The sequence below is a fragment of the Miscanthus floridulus genome, chromosome 13 (assembly GCF_019320115.1).
Source record: "Miscanthus floridulus cultivar M001 chromosome 13, ASM1932011v1, whole genome shotgun sequence".
NCBI classification, from domain to species: domain Eukaryota; kingdom Viridiplantae; phylum Streptophyta; class Magnoliopsida; order Poales; family Poaceae; genus Miscanthus; species Miscanthus floridulus.
The window spans coordinates 22,029,838-22,054,300 of NC_089592.1; the positions used below are offsets into that span (position 1 = coordinate 22,029,838).

At 42.6% G+C, this 24,463-nt stretch overlaps 1 protein-coding gene and 1 pseudogene across 2 annotated transcripts; both read left to right on the forward strand.

Annotated features, from left to right (window-relative positions):
* Positions 1 to 3,014: 3,014 nt before the first annotated feature.
* On the forward strand, positions 3,015 to 4,061 carry LOC136499254 (uncharacterized; annotated as a pseudogene).
* Positions 4,062 to 10,753: 6,692 nt separating this feature from the next.
* LOC136499275 (zinc finger BED domain-containing protein RICESLEEPER 1-like) lies at positions 10,754 to 18,573 on the forward strand. Of its 2 annotated transcripts, none has more exons than XM_066494991.1 (5): positions 10,754 to 10,834; positions 12,038 to 12,092; positions 14,061 to 14,354; positions 14,936 to 17,019; positions 18,242 to 18,573. In XM_066494991.1, the coding sequence occupies exons 3-4, from the start codon at positions 14,063 to 14,065 to the stop codon at positions 17,014 to 17,016; spliced, it is 2,373 nt and encodes a 790-aa protein (XP_066351088.1). In that variant the 5' UTR covers positions 10,754 to 10,834; positions 12,038 to 12,092; positions 14,061 to 14,062; the 3' UTR covers positions 17,017 to 17,019; positions 18,242 to 18,573. The 2 variants fall into 2 exon arrangements, with proteins under 2 accessions (XP_066351088.1, XP_066351087.1); XM_066494990.1 differs by having other exon boundaries at positions 10,794 to 10,834; positions 11,995 to 12,092.
* Positions 18,574 to 24,463: the final 5,890 nt, after the last annotated feature.

Consider the following 24,463-nt stretch of genomic DNA (forward strand, 5'->3'; position numbering starts at 1 on the left):
AGAGGTCAGGGTCCACATGTGCAGCACCTGTCTCCCTAAGTGCATTGGCAACATTGTTCACAACATCAGACATGTTGGTCAGCAATATCATCTCATCCTTAGTGAAGTTCCCTCTCTCCCTCTTCCTACCCATAGTAGAATGCAGCTACTCTATGGCCTTGCTGCCCTCACCAACCTCAGCGTGGGTCTTGTCCTTAGGGACATGGTGGAAGACAGAGCCCTCAACCTTAGCAGCTGTACTATCATCCTAGTTCACCCTAAGGGCCTCACTAGAACCAAGTGCAAACCTTAGCAGCTGTACTATCTCAGTGTAGAACCTTATAGGATAGTTAAAGAACTTTGCATCCTTAGGGCGGTCCTATAGTAGGGGATACAGCTGCAGATGAGGTAAGATAGGTAAGACAAAGTGGCATGGTTAGCAACTCAAGTGTTCTACCTTGCAGTGTCCTAGGTAGTGCTCCCCATCAAGCATGATTGCATTGACATCATTATCCTAGATGGCACCACTAAGATCTTTGAGCTTATAGATCCTAGACCACTTTTGCCTCTACTTCCTCAAGTGGTTGTACACCTGAGTTGGGCTCACTGCATCCCCACTGTACTCCTTAAGACACTTGGCTACAAGGTTAACATCCTTGTCCTTAAACACCTTGTCAGGCCTAGGGCCATCACTAAGTAACTAGGCCATCCTCCTAAGCACAAACCCAGAGGTGTTGCTATTCCATCTCATGGGCCCAGCCACTGGTGCTACAGCAGTAGCAACATCAGCAACAGGAGCTACTTCAGCCCCAACAACCTCAACAGCAGCCATAAACCCACCCTCAACAGGAGCTGAAGCTATCCTATTTAGTTAACCAATGAAATCCATAAAACCATAATAGTAAAGAACAATAAGCAATAGTAAAGCTCATTGGTCCTCAGCCTTGTCCAATAATTATTACAACAGAAGTACACAAACCAACAGTTCCATGCTAGGGCCAACAAACTATTTATACAAGAATAAACATGCATGAATTAGGTCCTAGAGGTACCCCTACCCTCCCACATTGCATTATAGATGGCATCCCTCCTAGTGGACATGACATTAGAGTCTTGAGACAACAGCTCATGGATAGGCTGAGAATTAGGCTAGTTTGGTGGCAACTAGTCCTCTGATGGAACTACTTGGTCCATGCCAAAGCCTAGAATCTAGTTGTGAAGAATGCAACAGGCTAGCACAAGCTTGACATGTGTCTTGTAAGGGTGGAATGGATTGTTATCTAAAATACGAAACCTGTTCTTCAAAGCCCCAAAAGCCCTCTCAATTGTGACCCTAAGTGAGGAATGTCTCAAGTTGAACAATTCTCTTGCATTGGTTCGGTGGTTTCTGTTGCCATACTCAGACAGATGGTACCTCACCCCCTTGTAGGGAGGGAGGAAGCCACTGCGGCAGGCATACCCTGCATCTACAAGGTAGAATTTACCTACAAGTGCACCAAAGATGTTCTTGGTGAATATCTATGACATGGTAAGGACATAAGTTCAGTAGACAGTTGGTTTTAGTTACTTTCAGGCACAATGAACCCATCATTTCTCTCAATGGCATCAGCAAGGATGAGGGCATCATGTGCTGAGCCCTCCCAGCCAACCAATACATAAGTGAACTTCAGGTCAAAGTCCACAGTAGCCATCACATTTTGTGTGGGGTTTGATTTCCTACCCCTGAAAGTCTGCTGCATGTGTCTAGGCACTCTAGCCAACACATGGGTGCCATCAATGGCACCAATACAGTCCTTAAAAAGGTGTAAGTGGGATAAATGCATTGGTTCACACCTACAGTGACTTAAGGATTAATAGTGAAATTTACAGTTACCTGCATGTAAGGGTTCCATCTATGGCTCCCAAGGATTTTTGTTGTATACCATTTGTAGGAGGCTTAATCATTTCACTTCTAAGCTCACCAACAACGTACAAAATCTGGTGGAAGTGCCTATGGACAGTCTCAATTGACCTCCTAAAGGATTGGTGAACCACCCTAAACCTTTGGTTGTGTCCAACTACATGGAGAAACATAGCAACCTGCTCCTCAACTGTGCACCCAACCTTTTCTGCTACAAGGCCCCTATTTCTAAACAGGTTACACAAAGCATAAAAATGAGCTTTGGTCATCCTTAACATGGACAGACACTCTGCATTTGTAGAGTTGTAAATGGCTTGCAGGGTTTGCTTCCTATGCTGCTCAGCATCACTCCTAAGATGATACAACAGTGGGTCTGGTTCAGGCCTAGACCTCCTAAGCCTAGTCACAACATAAGACACCATAACAACTACCAAGGTAGCAGCTTGATTGGCCATCAGCTCATGGTTTTGGGTCGGATCCATCTACATGCATGAACATTCAAGACAAACACAGTTCAATTGACCTAGCTAGCCTCAACATGGATGTGTAATCATTCAACAAAAAAATGTGGCACGACTGCATGATACAACATGCCTCCCAGTTCTATGGACATCATCATCGACCATAAGAACATGTAAACAAACAACATGAAATCATAATGAAGTAACAACAGTTGAAGGCAAACCCTAAATCCAACATCGCATAACAAAGCAACCGGCACCAAAAGCTCAGATAAGCCACAAAGACCGCACCTTGAACAAGTACAATGAAACCCTAGCATCATCCAAAGCAAAGAGTAGATCTATTGGGGGTGGATTTCACCTCGGGGTGCTGGATGGAGCAAACGCGAAGTGAACAACGGAGATTTCACACTTCTCGCGCAAGCCACCCGCCGCCGCCACCCATCGCCCTAAAATTGCCTGAGAGGAGCCGCGCGCGGCCATGCCCTAGAAAAATGAAGGGGGGGAGCGTTTCCCTGGAGCCAGGCAGAGGGGACCAAAATGCATTGCCATGCCGACGGGCCAGCGCTCCAACACACGCCCAAAAGCGTGCTGGTTTCCCTCACCGTTCACCGTTCAAATTTCAATGTTTCTGCCCACGAAGAGACAGGATCACAGTAGAGCCCGAGTCGGCCATGGCGAGGCCGAGAGCTGCCACCACCGCAGCCTCCTCCAAGCCGAAACCGAAGGCCAAGCCCAGCTGCCAGGTCCAGGGCCAAGCCTAAGGTGGTGACGCCCAGCCCCATCTCCCTGCTCTCCTCCGGCGTCTCCTCGCCTTCCGCGTGCCGCACGCCGTCCCCTGCCGACCTCAGCTTCCGCCTCTCGCCCTCGTCTCTGCCGGCGAAACCCGGGACCAGGAATTCTACGCCCCTCGTCTCCCCTGCTGCCACGTCCACCATCGGAGACCTGAGGAGCCTCGCCGCGTCCCACCTCGACTCCCTGAAGCGCCGCCTCGACGCGCTCCACGGCGATGTTGAAACCGGTGGTGACCACCGAGTTCACGATCTTGGAGCTGGCTTACAGCCGGCCCGGCTCGTTACCACGAGCCTGCGCTCCCACAGGTCCTAGGTCCACCGGAGCTGACAACATATAAGGCCTTTGGGCCTTACTCAACCCAAAAGACTAGTCTGATAGGTGAGGGTTCTCCCGCCTTATAGGTTGTGCTCCCCACCATCGCTACACGATGTGGGATTAAACCCTGCGCTCAGATGCAGTCCCATGGCTGCCTGCAGCTGGCGGATGAAGTGGACAAGGAGCAGAAGAAGATGGCCGACAAGATCGCCGAGCATGCCGAGTTGGTGAAGGTACCCCCGATCTCGTTCCTTGCATGCGTTTCCTATTGCTGTTCGTCATAGACGTAACTGACTCTGTTATTGATTGGTCGCTTGTTGATCTGAATTCTGAATTTTCTGGTGCTTTCCGTGAATCGCAGACCTCGTACAAGAAGTTCGTGGCTGAGGTGCAGGCATCCACATCTCGTGGTACTTTGCAGACGGAAACAACATATTATCTGAATTTCAGTTCAGTTCCATGTGTTTCTCTTCAACAAACATGTTTTGTTCTAACTTTGGTGGTGGCGACCAGTGTGCAAGGTGACCATCCCTGAGATGGCGAAGTCCGTGGAGAGGAGTATTGAGGGCTTGCGCAATCGCTACACCATCTCCGCTACACCATCAGCTTAGCTTAGCGGATGATTCGGGCTGTGTTCATACGAACTGAGTAGGTAAAATCATTTATCCACATGTTGTTCACTGCCGTATATCTGATATTTCTAGTGATTGTTGAGTGTCGAAAGGAGTAGCACGTACATCGGTACATGTGATGGATGATGGGTACTGCTCTAGTGCTCTGGCCCTGCGTGGAGCTAGATCATCATGCTGCGGTGGTGGAGGATAGTGTTGTGTGATGTCCTGGTGCTATATTAGTGTTGTTTGTATGCTTGATTGACGAACCAATAATATGGGTTACCAAACTGGTGTAGCTGGTTATACTGCTGGTTGGCAATACCATGCGCTCTGAGTTTGTGTGTTCGGAAAAGAAACTTAATTGGATATGTATTTGCTTCGCCGTCTAGAATTGCTCTAGACTTTAGCTTTTTTTTTGGCATTATTCTAAGTCTGAACTCCTATGGTTTAATTTCATAAATCAGAATCATGTCATTTACTGGATGTAGCAATTGCGCTTTCAACAATTCCAGCATAACACTGTAGGCACATAACATATATTAAGGATCTATTCCCTAAAAAATATAAATCAAGGTCCTTAAATTGCTTGGAAGTGTCATTATTATTTTTTTTTACTTGAAGGTGTCATTACGCTAATGTTGTTAGGATTTTTTTTTTGGTATGCATGTTCTGTTGGCCAAATTTAATTTTCTAACAAATGGGTTTGCATGATGTTCCTAGTTTTTTTCTCAAAAATATCTACCTTGTTCTTCCTTCCTGCCAATTTTTATCAGAACTGAATAATTAAATCACTAGTAGAGAAACGACTTTTGATCCACTTCGAAATTTGGCTTTAGTCCCGGTATTTTTCGCGCCCGGGACTAGAGAAACCTTTAGTCCCGGTTGGTATCTCTAACCGGGACTAAAGGTCACTGTCCAACGGCTACTGCGGCAGGCTTTTGCTGCAGGGGACCTTTAGTCCCGATTGAAGCCACCAACCGGGACTAAAGGGTAACTTTTACTCCCGATTGGTCCCTCCAACTAGGAGTAAAAGTCTACTCCCGGCTGGAGGCTCCGTCCGGGACTAGAAAGGGACATTTAGTCCCGGTTGCTGTCTTCAACCGAGACTAAAGGTCCCCTCCTATATACCTCTTCTTCCTTCCTGAGCTCGAGCCACTTCGAGCTCAGTGTTCTTGCTTCATCGCCGACATCTCTTCTTCCTCATCACTGGTAATCACAAGATTTCTTCGATTCCTCTATCGATTCTTCGGTTCTAAAGGTTACCAACTTTATACTCTCATGTTTCATCAGTAGCATATCTCATTTTATGGACTAGATATATGTGGTTTTTTATGGTAGTTTTTTTTTATTTATAAGCCATTGAAGCTCAAAATCACTTTAAAGTTTGCATATTTGGATGAAGGAAGGTTAAAGTAGTTATTCAAAACTAGTATTCAGCTTTCATTTCTAGCATGCATAGCACATTTCATGATTTAGATATATAGAGAATTTTAGAGTTTTTTTAATTTTATTTGTTTATAAAATGGGAAATTTATATTATATTAAAAATAAGTATAGACAGTAGATGGCAACTGCTTCCGGGTCCTTGGCCTCTCATCGGGTTCCAAAGCGACTGAGGCCGGACCTCCCTCTCATTGCATGCGGCAAGTGTGAGGAGAAGATTGTGATGGAGTACCGGGTGAGGAAGAAGTGTCCCAATAAGGGCCGTATCTTCTACAAGTGTCCGGATCGCAATGTAAGTTATTTTGTCACATTTTATGATTATGGTTAATTTATACTTATTTTCATGATGATTGTGATTAAAGTTCTATTTTTTTGTTTTAATTTCAGTGGGATGGCACTGGATGTTCAGGCTGGTACTGGGAGAAAGAGTATGTTGAACACGTGCAAAACTCTCTTGCACAGGCGGCTACAGTGCTGATGAGGCAGTGATCCTACGGAAGAAGCTCATAGATGTTGAACAAACGCATGATCTGTCTGTTTTAGTTGGGATTAGTCGCGAAATCCTTATGATGCTAAAGTGCATTTTAGCTTTAGTTTTTTAGTGGTAGTTGGGATTGTCTACATTGTAGCGAGACTTTCATAAATTAATACCTTGTGTGGTGGCATGCATGTCGTATAATTAACCAATTATGTTCTAGGTTTTAATATGGTATGTATGTCATGTAATGCAGATGAGCCGGCATTGGATGTACAATGCTGATCGCCACTTCCAAGAGTTCATTGATGGCGTGGATTCTTTCTTACGTGTGGCCGAGGCAAACAAACGCGATGGTTTCATGTGCTGCCCATGTGTCATATGTAAGAATTTGAAGAAATATGCTAGCTCAAGGAGTCTTCATTCACACTTATTGAAGTCGGGTTTTATGCCAAACTATATTTGTTGGACGAAGCATGGAGAAACCAGGGTTGTAATGGAAGAAGGTGAAGAAGAACAATGGGACGATAATGACATTATTGCTGAATATGGTGCCTTCAATGATACTGCAATGGGGGAAGCTAAAGAAGAGGTAGGGGCAGAAGATGAGCCCACTGATGATCTTGGTCAGGCCATTCGTGACGCACAAAGAGAATGCGAAAGTGAAAAGGAGAAGATCAAGTTCGAGCGCATGCTAGAGGATCATAAGAAATTGCTATACCCAACTTGTGATGCGGGACAGAAAAAGTTGGGTATCGCACTGGAATTGCTGCAATGGAAGGTAAAGAATGGTGTATCTGACAAGGGATTTGAGGAGTTACTAAAAATCCAAAAGAAGATGCTCTTGACATTCTAGGAGGTGATGGAGAGAAGACTTTAGGAGAAGCAGAGAAGACATTCATACTATGACGCAAGCGCTACATCATTATTCCCGGGGTCTCTAGTCCACCGCCGCTTCCTTAACTGCCAGACAATAGGTGCGGATAAAAGTGAACGAAACAATTTTTTCACTAATTTTCTATTGACATGCATGATTAATAATAACAATTTCTTATACCTAATTATTCTTTTTTATACTCACACAGCAGGGCCTCCGCCAACCTAAGTCCAATTATTCAATCTCCAGATTATCATAGTGCTCTGAGCAATGATTATGCAACGCCGCCACCGCCGCCACCTCCAAGGAGATCTCCAACGCCTCCAAGGAGGTCTCCAACGGCTGCCCCACCTACCTTGATGACCAAGAAGCAGCCAGCTCCTAAGAGGTCTGTCCCGTAAACGAAGCCGTTAGCCCACCAGCCGGCAAAGAAGAAAGCCTCCTCTAATCCAGTTATTCCCCAAAAACCATCTTACGAGAAAAGTGAAAAGGAATTAAATACTACAGTACAAAAAGATGTGAACAGTTTCTTCGAAAAAGTAAGAAAGCAACGAGAAGCGAGGGAGAACCCGGAGAAACCGTAATTCTACCTACCTCCAGATCTTCTAAGAAAGAAGGTGGACCAGAAAAAAGCAGGAATCTAAAAAGACCCTGCCAAAATTGGACTACGACCGCTCTCTCACCAAGTCATTTGAGACGGCGCAGAAAAAGACTAGAGCAGGAAAATGTGTTGCACAACTCGGACAACAATCGCAACAATCAGTCCCCCCTCTTGTCATTCATAATGAATATGGTTCAAACTTAGACTTCAAGTGAGTGTAGACCTGGTTCGGTTTTACGAGGATACTGGTTTGGACCTTGCCCAAGTGCTCGCTGAAGGACCATCTGCTCCGAAAGTGGATTCTTGGAAAAAAATTGAACATAGAAAGAGTCTATACAACCCTGAGGCCTTAGGTGAACTGGGTACGTAAATATACCTGCTAAACAAGTGGTACATGGCGGCGTGTGAACGGGGAGAGAACTTTGTTTCTGTCAAAGGTAGAAACCAACATTACTTCCGTGACGATGACGTTATATATGTCAAGTTTTTAGAATTACACCAACTATGCCACCTGGACTCTCTCGACAAAAGTCTCATTAGCTGCTATTGTCTGTAAGTGTGATTATTTTCTACTATTAAAATGTATATATATAAAGCTACATGTATATATATAAATTATATATCCTCACACTATATTTTTATATATGCAGATATGAGATGACAGAACTCAGAAAGAGAAAGGATACTGATGTTGGTTTCGTTGATCCAAATGTCTTATTTAAATACCCTAATCCCTCGCCTGAATGGAAAGCTGAACTCAAGAAAAATCTCACGAGGTTCTTAGTGAATCAACAAAATCTCATGAGGTTCTTAGTGAACCAACAAAACAAAGACATACTCTTTCCCTACAACTTCAAGTGAGTGTTAAATAATTAATGTCGATTATATGGACATTTGTTCAATTATTTGCTTACTAGCTAAGCTATCACACACACACACACACACACACACATATATATATATATATATATATATATATATATATATATATATATATATATATATATATATATGTTGACTCTAGTTAATGTCGATCATATTTGTGTATAAAAACATATGCAAGCAATCACTTGATATTGATGGTCATCGATATGGCCAATAGTCGGTTTGCATCTTAGACTTGTTAAGAAAAGAGCAAACAGAGTACTAAGACATGATAGATATTATCCAAGGGTAATTTGGTCTCTCTAGCAACTATATATACCCTGATCTCTTAACTGCAACAATTATTAAAGGCCAAATTAATTTTTTTATTTTATTGGGCGCAGTGTTTGAAAAAATTTTATTGAGGAATACCACATGAAACATTGCAAAACGCCACTGGATGTAATCGCACACAAAGTAAGTACTAGCTACATATATATATATATATATATATATATATATATATATATATATATATATATATATATATATATATATATAATTCAATTAACACCATGCATGCTTTCAATTCACCAGATCTTTTTTCTCGTAAAAGTAGATTATGAGGCAAGAACAGGGGACCAACTACTGCGGATACTATATTTGCAAGTTCATCATGGCGTACTAAAAAAGAACTCCTAAAGAGATCCTCAAAGTATGTTATATAAATATATTCATATATTCATAATTTCTTTTATTGCTCATATATATAAGTAATCACGTGACCAACATATATATATATATATATATTAATATTAATACTTTTTCTTTAACTTTTATTGAAGACTCTATGATTGAAGGAAAAAGTCATACGACGTTACCAACTGAAAGCAATTCAAGAGATCATAGCAGGATTTCTTAATGACCAGGTCTTAAACCCCGCCAGCGAGTTCTACAATGACATGAACGAAACATGGAAGTCAAACCAGATGGAGTGAATTTATTATCCCAAGGATATAATAGAATATACAATGCAAGCTTTATTTGTAATATATATATATATATATATATATATATATATATATATATATATATATATATATATACACATAAAATAACGTACAATATATGTATATGCATGTAATATATACGTTAGTTTCATACTTTAGTTTGTATAAAATATTCGAACATTATAAGTGTGTAGAATACGTATATTATTAGCAGCGTAGAATGCATATTTGAAAACCTATTCAAAAACCAAAACGAATCATCAATTGAAAATAGAAAAAAAAAAGAAAACCTTTAGTGATAAAGGGCCAGCCCATGTGGTCAGGCCGGGAGGCCTCTTTAACCTCGGTTGGTATTACCAACCGACCTTTAGTCCCGGGCGAGAAACCGGAATTAAAGTAGGGGATCCTTTAGTCCTAGAGTCGTGCTCCCGGTTGGAAACCAGGACCGAAGAGGTTTTCCAACCGGAGTACAGCTTGTTTCTGTACGTGAATGTTATAATGGCATGCATTGTTACAGTTCCTTAGAACACTGATAGCCAGCCGCTCGTTTGATGTTTGTGTTGCACGCAGTAGTCAATCCCTACCTGGCTGATGCTTGTTTGCTTATTCTTGATCAGGTGCCGTTATCCACATCAATTGAGGTCAGCTGTTGAGTTCTTCGATCGGCTTCGCAGCAGGGACATGCACATTTGTAGTACATAATATATAACCGTTGCACGGGTACATGAGATAGTTCTTTGCTACATCTCCATTTTTCAGATATCCCGAAAAATGAATAATAGTTACTCCGATCCTTGGAACCTATTTTTGCTTCGTTGCATTTCTTGTGCATCCCGTAAGATGCTACTGTCGATGTACCTTCCAGGATCAGAACATCTCAGATTTGAATCATGTTTGTTCTAGTAGTACATTAGCTATCGCCTGAAGCCTGAATGATCAGTTGTCATATGAAAATTCACAACCAAAACTTCAGCTCTTGGTTTGTTCTCCGCAGGGGTAATTTCTTTCTCTTTTTTTTTTTTGACGAAAAGGGGTAATTTCATTCCGTACCTCTCAGTTGATTTTCACTCGGTTGATTTCGTAAGATGTTTTATTTGGTAAGTTTGAATGAGAAGTATAAAAGCGCAGATTAGCCACGCAGCTTGGATACGGCTTTTCCCGTCTTGTGCTATCACAATGCTTGGGTTGGGTTCGTTCGTCCGTCAGGTGCTGCTGCTGCGATGCAGTGAACACTGAACAGCGTCACAATGCATGGGTTGGGCCGAAACGAGTTGTATGGGCTGGGTGGGTCACTGGGTGGAAATGGGTTTCAATAGCTAGCGGGCCGGGGCGGGTTGGGTTCACTGCAAATGCGGGTTGGGGCGGGTCGGACTGGGTTACCCTGGGCACGTCGGGTCGCTGCTGTCCGCTCCCGGCTCCCGCAGAAAGGGTAACGCCGCCGGCCCGCCGCCGCCGCCGCCGTTCCCGCGGGACCTCCTCCAACGACGTCCGTTGATCCAGGTGCGCCTCCCTCCCCCCCATCTTATCCCCCGCATCATCCCCTTCCCTGCCGAAGTACTGTGCGCCCAGCTCGTATTTCGCCGCGCCGCCACCCTGGCCGCCGGGAGTTGCTACCGGCGGGGACCCGTGCTGGGGTTGCGCGGGTGCCACCCCACCACCTTCTTGGCGCCGCGTACCTTGTATTTTATTCCGTAACTAAGTGAGGATTTTGGGGGCATCGATTTTTCATTTTTCTCGATCTGTTTTACAATTGTAGCCCTATTCTTCCTCCATTATTATGAAGATTGGCCCCAGTGCTGGTAGTCTCGCTTAGTCTTTTACAATTTTGCATGTACATATCGGCTATGGGTGTCTACCGGTCTAGAGTCCTTTTTTTTTTTTACATAAGTTTAAGCATAAGCAGTAAGTTACAAGTTCAAAGGATTCTCTCTATCTCTATCTCTGATATTTTGTTTTGGATAAATTAGCCAAGTTTAGTGAAAGATAGTTCACTCTGAACTCTGAAGCACAAACTCCAGGAAGTTAAACTGTAGTTTTCTTTCAGTTTCAGCGCTGGTAGTGTGGCATCTGCATTTCTGTTTTTTCTTGATCTGGTTCCGCTGCATTGCTATGAACAGTGTGAGTTGCATGGAGTTGAATATGAGCAAATTGCTGACTGGGTGTTTTATTTGAAAATACGAATATCGTTCTGATTTCTCATGAGTTTAGCCCCTTCTTAAAACATAGAGTGTAGTTTGTTTATCTTTTTGCAAGAACATGTCTCCTTTTTTGCCAAAAAGAAAACTTTGAAAGTGCCGCTGCTACCATTTTCCAGAAAATAAGCGCTGCAAATTTCAAATCTCCCAAACGGCCAAATGGCTTAACAATTTGGGCCATATTGCGTTGTTGCATGGACGATGTTCTCATGTCCTGAGGCCAAAAGCCCCTCCAGAGCTCACTTGAGCCCAGATGATGAACTGGGTGGGAGCAAGCTCACCCCCAACACCCACCAACCCACAGATCCATCCAGCTCCAACCTAACCCTACCTAGATCCCACCTTTGCTGCGAGCAGCAATGTTGGATTGTGTGCTTCGATCCTCAAATCTGCCTTGATTCAACACCAGGTTCTGCGACTTCCCTTGACTGGTGTGGTGGCACGCTTGCATTCCTTTCTTTACAGATCCCTTGGTGCTCAGTGGTGGATTGGTGCTGCTGCTTTGCAGATCTGACGGCAGAGGGATCACTGACTGAGAAGGCAGCAATTCGTTGGGAGCCGAGGTGAGTTCATCCTGTTCTTCCCCTTTGCTTCCTTTTCTTCTCATCCTGTGAACTGTGTGCTCCTGCTCTGTTAGTGGTGTCGCTGATTTCTACGAAACCTAGATGGCATGCCGTGTTATGTTTTTAAACAAAATTAAATTGTGTCCACATTTTTTTTTCAAATGGCAGGTACAGATATGCATATCTGTATTGGTGCTACATAACAGTTGAATGGGCCTTTTTGGAAATAAATATTATCAATACTGAATTGCACAACAAGATGTATGATGCTTGACCGAGAGATCATTTCTATATGGGGCTGTTTGGATCCCTGTAATTGAATCTCATTCAATGAATGGTTATAGAAATTCTTTTAACAAAGATGATTATAGCAATTAGATTCCACCAGAAATGGGTTACCTAGAATTTGATTCAATTCAATTTTTTTGTTTAGCTGGACATGGAAACTTTTTCTTAGAATTAAATTCCAATTTTTGTTTGGCTGATTCTTAGAATTTTGTTAATTGGCGGTAACCAAGTGATGGATTCTCTAGAATGATTTAACCAATTACTGGTGAAGCAATACTCAGCTGTCAGGTGAAAGAGTGCAGACATGGAATTAACCGAAACAGAAGTATTTTCAAGAACGAATGAAACTTTGCATACCTCAGGGGAAGTAAAATGGTAAGTCTTGGGGGAGCGATAACTGAAAGAGGGGAGGCTCTATGAGCTGCAGTCTCTAGAATGAATAACATTGCAAGGCCTTTTGCATTTCTCCGATGCTGGTTGAGTAACTTGAGAACAGATGCTGGTGTATTAGATCGACCCAAACCATTGGACGAAGAGGAGGGAGGGGGGCGGCGAGGTGAGGGTTATTCTGGTTGGGCCAGCAAATCTTGGGGACTCCACTGACCTCTCCATGGGCAGCTTCCGTGTCGCCAGCTGGGCATGGGCTGCTGCCGCCACTGCCGCTGCAACTGCCACAGGGCACCGCTGGCCTGCCCCCGCATGGCAGCGTCCTCCCTCAGTGCGGGCAGCTCCTGGTCGACACGGAGCACAAGTGGTTCTAGGACTGCCACATCGGTGGCAGGGTGAGGGATTGCACCAGGGAGATGGAGGTGGTGGTGCATGTCGTGCAGGTGGCCCATGTGCAGGACTCGCTTCTTGGATGGTGGGAGGAGGACGCCGATGTCTCACTCAGATCTGGTGATGGATGGAGGAAGGGGCCTATTGAAGGGCCGGCACTAGGAAACCCTACCCGCCATGGCCCTGAGAGCAGAGCTCGGGAATCAGGATGAGGGTGTGGGGAAGGGATGGAGAATCGATTTCCATATATAAGCCCGTGAATTGGTTGTGGGCGTTCATCTTCTAGTCTAGGATGGAAAGCTCTGGAATCTTACTTTATAATTCGTGTGTGGATCCAAACAGACTGGTGTGGAAACTGACTCTAATTCGGATGAATTCCGACAATCCAAACAGGCCCTATATGTGTTCTATACTTCGATTTTAAATCTTACTTTGTGGTCTATGCTATTGACTTTGCCCTACCTTGAATTTATTCTGTCCTCTGCCATTAATTGGGCGCTTGGAGACTTGAAGTTGCTTAGAGAATACTATGTGTTAGCTTTATAGTTGTAGCTGTCTGTGTGCATGAAGTGGTGGTGATTGCAAGTATGTCCTTGTTAATAAACAGTAAGGATGGGTGAAAGGCTATGTTGTTGTTGTAAGGATGGGTGAGAGTTAATGGCTATCTGTTTTGCGTTTGGCACCTTATTGTCCATGTAGTAGTTAGCTTCTGCACTTATTGTTTGTTTGTGCAGAATGCTTCTGGCATTTTATGCTGAGAGGTTTTCTGTGGAGTTCAGCTTTCAGTAGAACCTCTTGACATTTCCTCATGGCGATTAAGCATTTTTATTATGGTGTTTGTCATTCTGTTTAATTTAGATTAAATGTTGTTTGAGAAAGTTAATAATATTGGATTATCTGCAGATATGGATCACTTGGACGAGCATGACAGTGATGACATGAAAGTAGGGGCAGCTTCTGATGGCCCCTCCAGACTCAGAAAGAAGAGGTCCAAGGTTTGGGACGAATACAAGCCCATCATAGTAGATGGAGCAATTCAGAGCGCGGAATGTCGCTACTGCCATATTCACATGAGTTGCAGAGGTGCTGATGGCCAATCCAATGGGACAAGTCATTTGTGGCGACACCAGAAAATTTGCCGAGCAAAAGATGGGTTTTGTCCAAGCCCACTTCAACAGGACGCAGACTTGCCATATGGTATGCTTTAGCTACTGACTAGGAGCAAAAGATGGGTTTGGATAGGAATGCTTGGTAAACAGCTATTGACGTGCCTGAACCGTGACTAGGGGCTCATGTTGGGTTTCAACTCTAGCCTACCCCAACTTGCTTGGGACTAAAAGGCTTTGTTGTTGTTGTTTCTAGTTCCTTAATTAGTATGGAAGCTTTTAGGCCTTTACAATGGGACTTTCATTTCATGAAAATTACCATTTTAAAGATAAAATATTTTCTTACATTTTTTTACTTCTAGTTCTCGCTCCTACTTTAATGTTGTGAAGGATATTAAGTGGTTAGTGCGTGTTTAATCTGTCTCAGTGGCCGACTTAAAAAGAAGCATTTTTAGAACACTTAAAAACATGCATTGTTAAACAGAGGAGCATACAATAGACTATGTACAGTACATTGTCCTCTCATTTTTCTTTATTTCATAAATTTCGTGGTTTGTTAGTCTGTATGTTGTATGAAGCTAAAATCCTGCTTTCTTCATGGAAAATTTTGTCTTTCATTTTTTGTGCATATTATGACTGAACTACTCAAACTTTATACATTTATACATATAGTGGTGAATGAAGTAGAGCCGGTGGACCAAATTCTTCCAGATTCACTTGATGAGATAAAGTTGTTGACTCATAGTGAGAATAGCAAATTCAGGTCAAAGGTCTGGAAGGATTTTATACCATTCTATGTTCAAGGGAGAGTCCAGGGTGCTGACTGTGTCCATTGCCACAAGCGACTCAGTGCAGATAAAGGTAGAAGCCATTTGAATCGGCATACTCAGACTTGTCCAGCACGGAGTGGAAATAACCTAAATCATCAGAAAGGTGTGTTGTTCCAGTCCAGTATACCGAGTTCTAAATCTAGCCTTCAAGACGAGCTTTCACCTGCATTGACAAATGGCAAAGTTCAGATTGCAGAATATGCTAGTAAGTTCCTCAAAGGCAGCTCAGGCGAACGTCATGTTCTAGCTTTACCAGCAATGGATGATATGAATCCCTCAGAGCAAAATACCTCATCACCTCAGACTGCTACTGATATAACCAGAAAACCTGACCAAGAAGCATCTTATCAAGAGTTAACTAGAATGATTATTTCACATGGCTATCCCTTGTCGATTGTCGAGCATGAAGAAATGAGAAGGTTTGCAAAGAGCCTAAACCCCACATTTAACATGGCTTCAAGCATTGATATAGAAGAGTATTCAACTCTTTTGTTTCAGAAAGAAAAGGCTGACCTTAAGGAAAGAATTGCACTCTTGTCCCATCGGGTTTCTTTGTCAGCAAGTGTTTGGGCTCCTCATGGAGCTGAGGCCTCAGTGAAGTATCTCTGTTTGGCAGTGCATTTTATTGATTCTGACTGGAAACTTCAAAGGAAAACCATCAAATTTGGTGTGTTTTGGTCCTCACCTACTAGTTTGGAAAGGATGATACAGTTTAAGGAGGCCTGTGTGCTAGATTCTGATATTGGACCATTTAATGTCATACAGGAAGCTATAAGAGATTGGAATCTTGATCAGAAGCATTTCAGCTTGACATCTGGCAGTGAAATTAGAAATGACGAGGGAACCTCAAAGCTGATGGACTTGCTCATCCAAAGGAAATGCCTTCCTATTAGAGGTGAGCTATACAATATCGCTTGTGTGAATGATGTGCTTAACAGCATTGTCTCAAAAGGGCAACCAGTGCTTTATCATGTTGGTAACCTACTAGAGAAATTTATTCAGGCACATATGTCCTCATCTCTGACTCGACAGCAACTTCTAGAAGTTGTTTCACATATGGGATTGAAGTGCCCACAGGAAGATGCTAAATGGTGGCACAGAATTTACTTTAGGCTTGAAATTCTTCTGCATTTCAAGAAGGCATTTCCCCCTGAAGAATTGTTATCTGCAGAAGATAACAAGACTGTTGAGTCTGTTTGCAGGATACTCAGGGCTTTTTATCATGCTGTTGAAGTGATTTGTGGTCCTGTTTGCCCCACAGCAAATATGTACTTCAATGAACTGTGGAAAGTTAGAACAGCTTTGCAAGAAGAAGCATCAACTGATCACACTGAACTTGCTAACATGGTTTGGGAGATGCAGGAAGCATTCAATGAGCATTGGCAAAATTCATACGTGTGGCTGTCGATACCTGTTGTTCTTGACCCCAGATTCAAAATTACTTTTATTGAGTTCCGGTTAAAGCGAGCTTTTGGTACCGATGCAGAAAAGTATGTATCTGCCATTCGTGATACAACAAGGGAGCTGTTCCATGAATATTGTGGTCTTTCAGATAACTTGGGTGCCGATACATCAGCTCGTGATGTTGAGTTGGATGGATTTGACAGTGATTCATTGGAAGATTGGGATGAGCATCTTAATGCACAGACAAGGAACCAACAATTGACAGAACTTGACAACTACCTTGAAGATGGTCTTGTCCCAAGGAAGGATGATTTTGATATTCTGAACTGGTGGATGAGTAATTCTACAAAGTATCCAACCCTTTCAGTTATGGCACGTGATGTCCTGGCAGTTCCAGCTTCTGCTGTTAATTTTGAGCCCGCGTTAAGCGGTGAGGTAAATGTAATACATAAGCAATGGAGCACATTAAGTATCAAAACAATCGAGGCTCTTGTATGTACCAGAGATTGGGTTAAATAGATGGTAAGCTCTTCACTTTGGTGGTTCTGTTGATTTCCTTGTTTCAGTTCTGTAAGGAAGTGTTGCTTTATTGGTTTGTCTTATTTAGTATCTTAATTGTTAATTCTCGATAAAATTTGATAGTGCACAGTTGAAACATTTCCACTTGCACCTGCACTAATATATCTTATTAGCTAGACAATCACAGTTTCCATTTTTTCTTACTGGATACTGGATAGTTACTGAAAAATAATCATCAATAGGATAGGATCTGCAGTATCTTATAGAAATAAAGGGGTTTGTTCTCAACTAACACAATATTGAAACTGTGTTAACTTCTGGTTCCTCCCACTTGTGTGCGTACATGTTTTTTTTTAACCTTGTATCTGTTTCACTCCTTAATATAATGATGGTCAGCTCTCCAGCCAGTTCGAGAAAAAAAAATATATTGAAACTGTTTTTCCGTCATGACAGGAAAATGTTGTGTACTTGATTATATAAATGAGTAAATATGCATCACAGTTACAGTTAGTTTTGAGGAGGTTGCTGCAGCTCAAGGATGTCAGGGTTTGTTATAGAATTAGGTTTGCAAGTCAGGAAAATATTCAGTGCAGACCCCCTCTTTGATGGAAACGTGAAACCATCCTAGAAGAAAACATACTTAGGAGTTCTCAAAAAAATTGAAACGATGCATATCCATAGTGAATCTATACAAAAGGTGAGATGTAAACTTGTTTTGTAAAAGTTTATACAAAAATAACAAATTTCAGGTGCACCTGCACTGGAAGACAAATTCCCAAGAATTTTGTCTTGTAGTGCATATGCACCTGAAATTTATCATTTTTGTATGAATTTTTCTATATTGAGTTTGCAGCTCAACTTTTGTGTATCGTTTCAAATTGTTTGAAAACTTCTAAGTTTCTTTATCTAGGGGATTTTGACGTTTCCAACGAAAGGGGGTTTGATGGTACTTGTGATGCAAATTACTCGTGATAAAATTCAGTTGTATGTGAATGAATCTGTAATCTTTATCTTTATTGAGAATTGCGAAATGTTCTCATCATGGGAAAAAATCAAATACAAGCAATAGATGGAGAAATTTAAATTGCTTGTACTGTGCTGAATAGAGATATTTGTGTTCACGGACTCTTTCTAGGCGTGAGTGGTACGGTTTACAAGCTATATATCATGCTGCAGCGAACTATCAATGCTGATCATTCTTTTTTTTCTCCCTTTTCATCATCAGATCAGAAGATCACAAGCAGTTCATAACCATAGTGCTTCTAACCCGGGAATACAGGATGATATCGTGAGTACACCGCCCATTTTATTGTGCTGTATATCAGACATCTCGCAGCCACTGGTAATGGAAGCTACCAAATGCGGGCTTCTGAGTGTTCACATGTATTATATTGTGCACATTGTTGTCTAGTGATTTTATCATGTTGTTATTAGGTATCTGGGGCAGATTATTTGTACAGAGCCATTGACGTGCTGCTGCTTTATATTAGCCTGATTGAGAATTCTTGTATGACGGCAATAGAAAGCCATTTGATGACTGATGTTCTGTTCATGTTATCTTAGCGTGTTGGTTGTGCTGTGCTGTGCCCCTTCAAAATCTGAATTTGGGGGCAATCACCAGTGCTCAGGTTTATTTGATCTACGGCTCTTGAGGCTCGTAAGGTTACATCACCATGTAAATGATTGCTGGCTTCAAATCGTACTCAATGTGGATCTTTTTTGAACATTGCGTTAATCTTGAATAGCATATACTCCGTAAACGAACGCATGCATAGTATTTAGATGGTACTTTGTTCTTCACAGACATGGATAGTATTGGATATTTCACATTTTTATCGAATATGGATCTAGAATAAGTTAGAAAAGGATAAAAAATGAATTTGAATACATCCATTTAATAAATCGGATACGAATACGAATATTTATGATGATGCTAAAATAGATATGAATATCATATCTTTTTTTTTTGGATATTTAAACATTCGGATTCGTCTCTACATGCTACAGTACATAGCTTGTAACACATGGCCCTGTTCGCTTGTCTTAAAAATGGCTTGTTCGGCTTCTTTTTTCAGTCGGAACAGTGTTTTTTTCTCACAACAATTCAGCCAGAACAGTGTTTTCAGCCAGTTTCAGCCAAATTTCAGACCAGCGAACGGGGCCATAGGATGAACTAGCATCACTGCCGACTCGAATGACGGACCAACAATAACATAACACTACCCGGCAAATCACTGCCATTTTTTGTATGACCCAGACCAACAATAACATAACACTACCCGGCAAATCACTGCCATTTTTTTGTATGACCCAACGGTGTTCTAGCTACAGTGAAAAACTCAAAACCACTCCTTCCTCTTCCCATCTACCCGAGCACAACTGTAGGGTCGAGATGGCGGACTAGACGGGGTGAATAGTCATTTCTAAAATTAAACGCATTGGCTAACCGAAACAAATGTGGAATTAAATCTATTGATCTAGCCAAGACTACACCCCTCTATCTAAGTTCGCAAGCACCTTATAAAGATACTAATTAGACAATAAAGGTGTCGGGCTAGCTAGAGCTCACCTAATTAATTCTAGAGCAAGGTCACACAAACCTAAGCACTAGTACTTTGGCAATTGGGAAGTTCCTACACATGCTAGTGATGCAAAAGCACAAAGCTCCTAAGCTCATTAGCAATGCTCAATAACAAGGCTACACAAATCAAATTAGAGAGCGCAAATCACTTAGATACACAAACTAAGCAATGTGACTAACAAAGTTACTCAAACCAAATTAGCTACGCAAGGGAGCTACTTCTATGCTACACAAGCAAGAAGGTAACTAGCAAGCTACTAAAGCTAAACTAGTCACAAGAGCAACTACACAAGCACAATGTAAATAAAAGTAATACAAGATTGTGTTGCGCGGAATGCAAACCACCGAGAAGATGATGAAAACAATGTTGACACAGTGATTTTCTTCAGAAGTTCACTTGGTTGTCACCAAGCTACGTCCCCGTTGTGTCGACCGTCACTTGGTGGTTCGGCGGCTAATTGGCATTACCCGCCAAGCCCGCACGTCGGGCACCGCAAGAACCTACCTCAAAAGTAAGGGTAGCTCAATGACACGCTCAACTAGAGTTGCTCTTCGCGATCCTCGCGGGGTGAGCACAATCCCCCTCACAAATCCTCCTCCGAAGCACCACACAATCTTCTCGCGTGCTTCAATGGAGTCGCAAGCCACCAAGCTGTCTAGGAGGTGGCAACCTCCAAGAGTAACAAGCACCACCGGCTTGCAACATGATCACCTAGTGCCACTCGATGCAACCTCACGATGCAATCGCACTAGAATCGCTCACTTACTCGATCGGATGATCACTATCAAGCACAAGTGAGTGGGCTCTCAAGCACACCTACACAAGTCACCAAGACTTAAGGGTGCTTAGCAACCAGCCCAAGCCCGAGCTCCACCTCTATTTATAGCCCCCAAGCCAAATAGAGCCATTATACCCCTTGGAGCTGTTTCTGCGAGGTCACCGGACAGGGCGGTGCCTGGCACTGGACATGGCAGTGACCTTCCCAACGATTGAATTTTAACAGTCATAAACTAGCCATTGGGGCACCGGATAGGGTGGCGGTGGCACCGCCCTAGGGGTGGCAGTGACCACCCAGCCGTGCCCCAGAAAACCAGGTCTCTGGATAAAAGGGGCGGTGCACCACCATCACCCTGGCGGTGACCTTCCTTGCTCGCGCCTGTCTTTGGAAGAAAACAGCGGTGGCACTGGACAACCCATGGCGGTGACCAGGCGGTCCACTGCTGTGCCCATGGCGGTGTACACCATCACTTCCGGTGACCACCCCGGCTCCTGCTACGCTCGGGCAAGTCTAGGTGGGCACCGCCCTAGGGTGGCGGTGCCACCAGACAACCAGTGATGGCGCCCTCAGGGCAACATGGTGCTCTCGGCCTCCTAGCCGGTCACCGCCATAGGGGTGGCGGTGCACCGGTCAGGGGGTGGCGGTGCCACCTAGGCAACACCTTGAGCCTAGTTTCACCTCCTCTTCTTCTCCAACTTCTTCACCTTTGCAAATATGCTAACACCACCAAGTGATCACCACCTTATGCATGTGTGTTAGCTTTTCACAAACATTTCTCAAAGGATTAGTCACTCTTTACACCACGCCACTCGATCCTAACACATATGCAAAGTTAGATCACTCAAGTGGCACTAGATGACCGATATGCAAACAAGTTTGCCCCTCTTAATAGTACGTCCATCTATCCTAAACCCGGTCATGCACTTCTCTACACACCTATGACCAATGAAATGAAATGCCCTAGGTTATACCTTTGCCTTGCGCATTCCATTTCATCTTCTCTAATGTTGATGCAACACATGCACCAACCAATCACCAAATGGTATGATCCACTTCATATGATCACATGACCGTATTGGTTCATCGATCTTGACTTCACTTAATCTTCACCATTGCCTCGGTCCATCGACACCAAATCATCACTCAACTTGCCCTTCACACTTGCAACTAGTCCATCGAGTCAAGTCTTGTCTTAATCTTCTCTACCTTGATTATATGACTCCATGTTATGTCTCATATGCAATAAGATCCTTCATCACATGTGTGAGCTTTGCAATATCTCTAAGCCATTTCACCTATATGGCATATGTTGCTCATACACATGTACCTATGGACTAATCACCTGTGTATCTCATATTAAACACAATTAGTCCACCTAGGTTGTCACTCAATTACCAAAACCAAACAAGGACCTTTCAATCTCCCTCTTTTTGGTAATTGATGACAACTCTACAAAGATATGGAAATTAAGCACTTTTGGATTCATGTTGCTTGCCCAAGCAATTTTAGCATGTGTACATGATTTTGGACAAGTACCATAGACTTGAATTGATAGTATTAGCTCCCCTTACATATGTGCTAGAGTGTTTGTTTTGAAGCTCACACATATGCATAGATTGGAAATGTGAGAGAGTAATTACTACCAATGATGCTAAGGTGTATAGAATAAACCTTTGAAGCGTGATACCAATCGGAGTTGCACTTTTAACACCATCCTTAGCACCATGAGTAGCTAGACATCAAAGATACTAGAAACCCTGTGAGATCAACATTATAAGCAAGTTTTTAGTACCATGTGTAGAAATACAAGTCTAGCTACTATCCTATGCATGCTAGTTATCATATCATCATTCAAGTTCTACAACTAGCATACACCACACAAGCATGCATATCAAATTTAAAAACTTATGCAATGCAAGCAAGCACATGAATATGCACATATCAAATGCAATCAATCAAAGTTCATAAGCTTGCTCCCCCTACTTGTGTGCATCTCTTGTCCAAGAATTTTGATCCTTCTCAATTCCTCAATGTTGCTCCCTCTTTGTCCATGTCCATGTCCATGTCTAGCCTCTACTTCTTTGTCTCAATCTCTTCCAAAGCTTTCATATATTTGTACAATCTCTCCCCCTTTGTCATCAATTTCCATAAAAGGTGTGCGTCCCATTGATGCAAAGGCTTGCATTGGGGTAGATGGTTGACACTTGAATCTTCATTTTTGATGGACACCACTTGTATAGCTCTTTAGACACCATGTGTAGGATCTTGTGACCTTGATACCAATTGTAGTGGGGCTCCTCCCCCTATGTCCAAGCATGGGTCATTCTCTTGATAATCTTGAGCTCTTCTAGATGAGGAAAGGATTCTTCATTTGATGATCACTTAAAGTTGAGGATCACTTGTGGAACTGCCATCTTGTATGAATGATACCATGTGTAGAGATGTGATACCATGTGTATGATTGATTTGTCAATAAAACCATTTCTTGAACATTTGCTATCTTCATGAGTACTGTGGTATATTTAACGCACACAGATAAATCTGCAAGCGCATGGGTACCGCTGTAGCTTTCACCTGGAAGTATTCCAAGTATCGTATCCATAGGGAAACATGAGAGACTAACTATGATCTAACTTAACTAGGGGTAGCAATAAGGTTAAGATAAATAGGAGCGTAGAGAGGAAAACTAAGGTTCTCTAGTTCTGACTTGGGTAAGCTATGTCTTCTACTATTCAAATGGAGGCATTACTTAAGGAAAGACACCAGAAGAGGATGCTTCCCATAGTAACCGCGTTCTACTTGCCCTACAAATGGGAGGTGGACTACAAAGGATTCAACTGGGTTATAAGAGTCACCCTCGTGAGCTATCACTGATCTAGAATGCAGGATGCATCCACAAGTAACTAGAGTCTAAGCACCATGCTTATACTACAATTACGACTTTACTCTTCCCGGATAAAGAATAAAGCACTCAAACAAATTGTGAACCTAATGAATAATATAAACAAGAAGCTTACTTGAATCAGAAGTTGATTACTAGAGAAATCTCAAAGGCAAGCTCAGATAGAACTTGGATCCACCAAGGTACAAGCCATAGAGAGGGCACCAATAGGCCGGCATCTCCTCCAAACTCTTCCCTCACTCTCCATCTCACTATTATTTACAAGACTAGATCCTATGGAGGACTAATCTTTTCTTGATAGCTGGCTCTGATCCTGATGAGGAGAATATGAATTAGGGTTTTAGGATGGCTCTAGGGAGGGAGTACAGGGCACCTTATATAGGGGAGATGGAGTAGGGGGTAAGGAACTACCACATCATCAATCCACGTCAACTCCCTCGACCATCATTGGATAAACCGACCTAAAACCGCCTTAAAATCAACGGTGTAGATCGTAGGAATGCATACGAGGCGGCGAAGGGCGAGTGGGCTCTGTGGTAGGCTGAGCGGCCTCCCTAATGGGTCAGCCAGCCCACTATTGTGGCCTTTTGGCCCAAGCTTCGGCGTGGTGTCTTCTAGAACCTTCTAGAGTTGTCTTTCGTAGTTTTCGTGGGTTGAATCACTTGTTGTCATCAGTTTGTTTGTTTGGAGTATGTGACAGTGGTCCCAAGAGCTATTTTCTGGATAAACCCTGCTGAAAACATAGATTCACCAAAACTCATGGAATTTATTAGTTTAAACCCTTATACCTATGTTTGGTGATGGAATTAAGTATAAATGCAGGTTATGTTGATGGTTTATAATTGGTGTTAGTGACCATCAACAAGCTCTCCCAAGTTTAACCTTTACCAGTCCCTGAGCAAAGCTAAAATCAGCAATAGATCAGGAGTTGCTACAATGTTTTCACTCCTCAAAAGTACACATGTGTTTAATAAAAAATCCTCCTCCAGATTAGAATAAATTGATCTGACTTTCAAACTTACCCATATTACCTTCAACTATGGGGCTTCTTAACCTTCACTTGGGTCTTGAGCAATTGAAAGACAGAACGATCAAGTCAAACACTATGTCTCAAGTTCTTTGTTTCACCATTGTTCTAGAGTTTTTATAAGTTTTCAAAATAAAACTCAGAGATTCCATTGTATG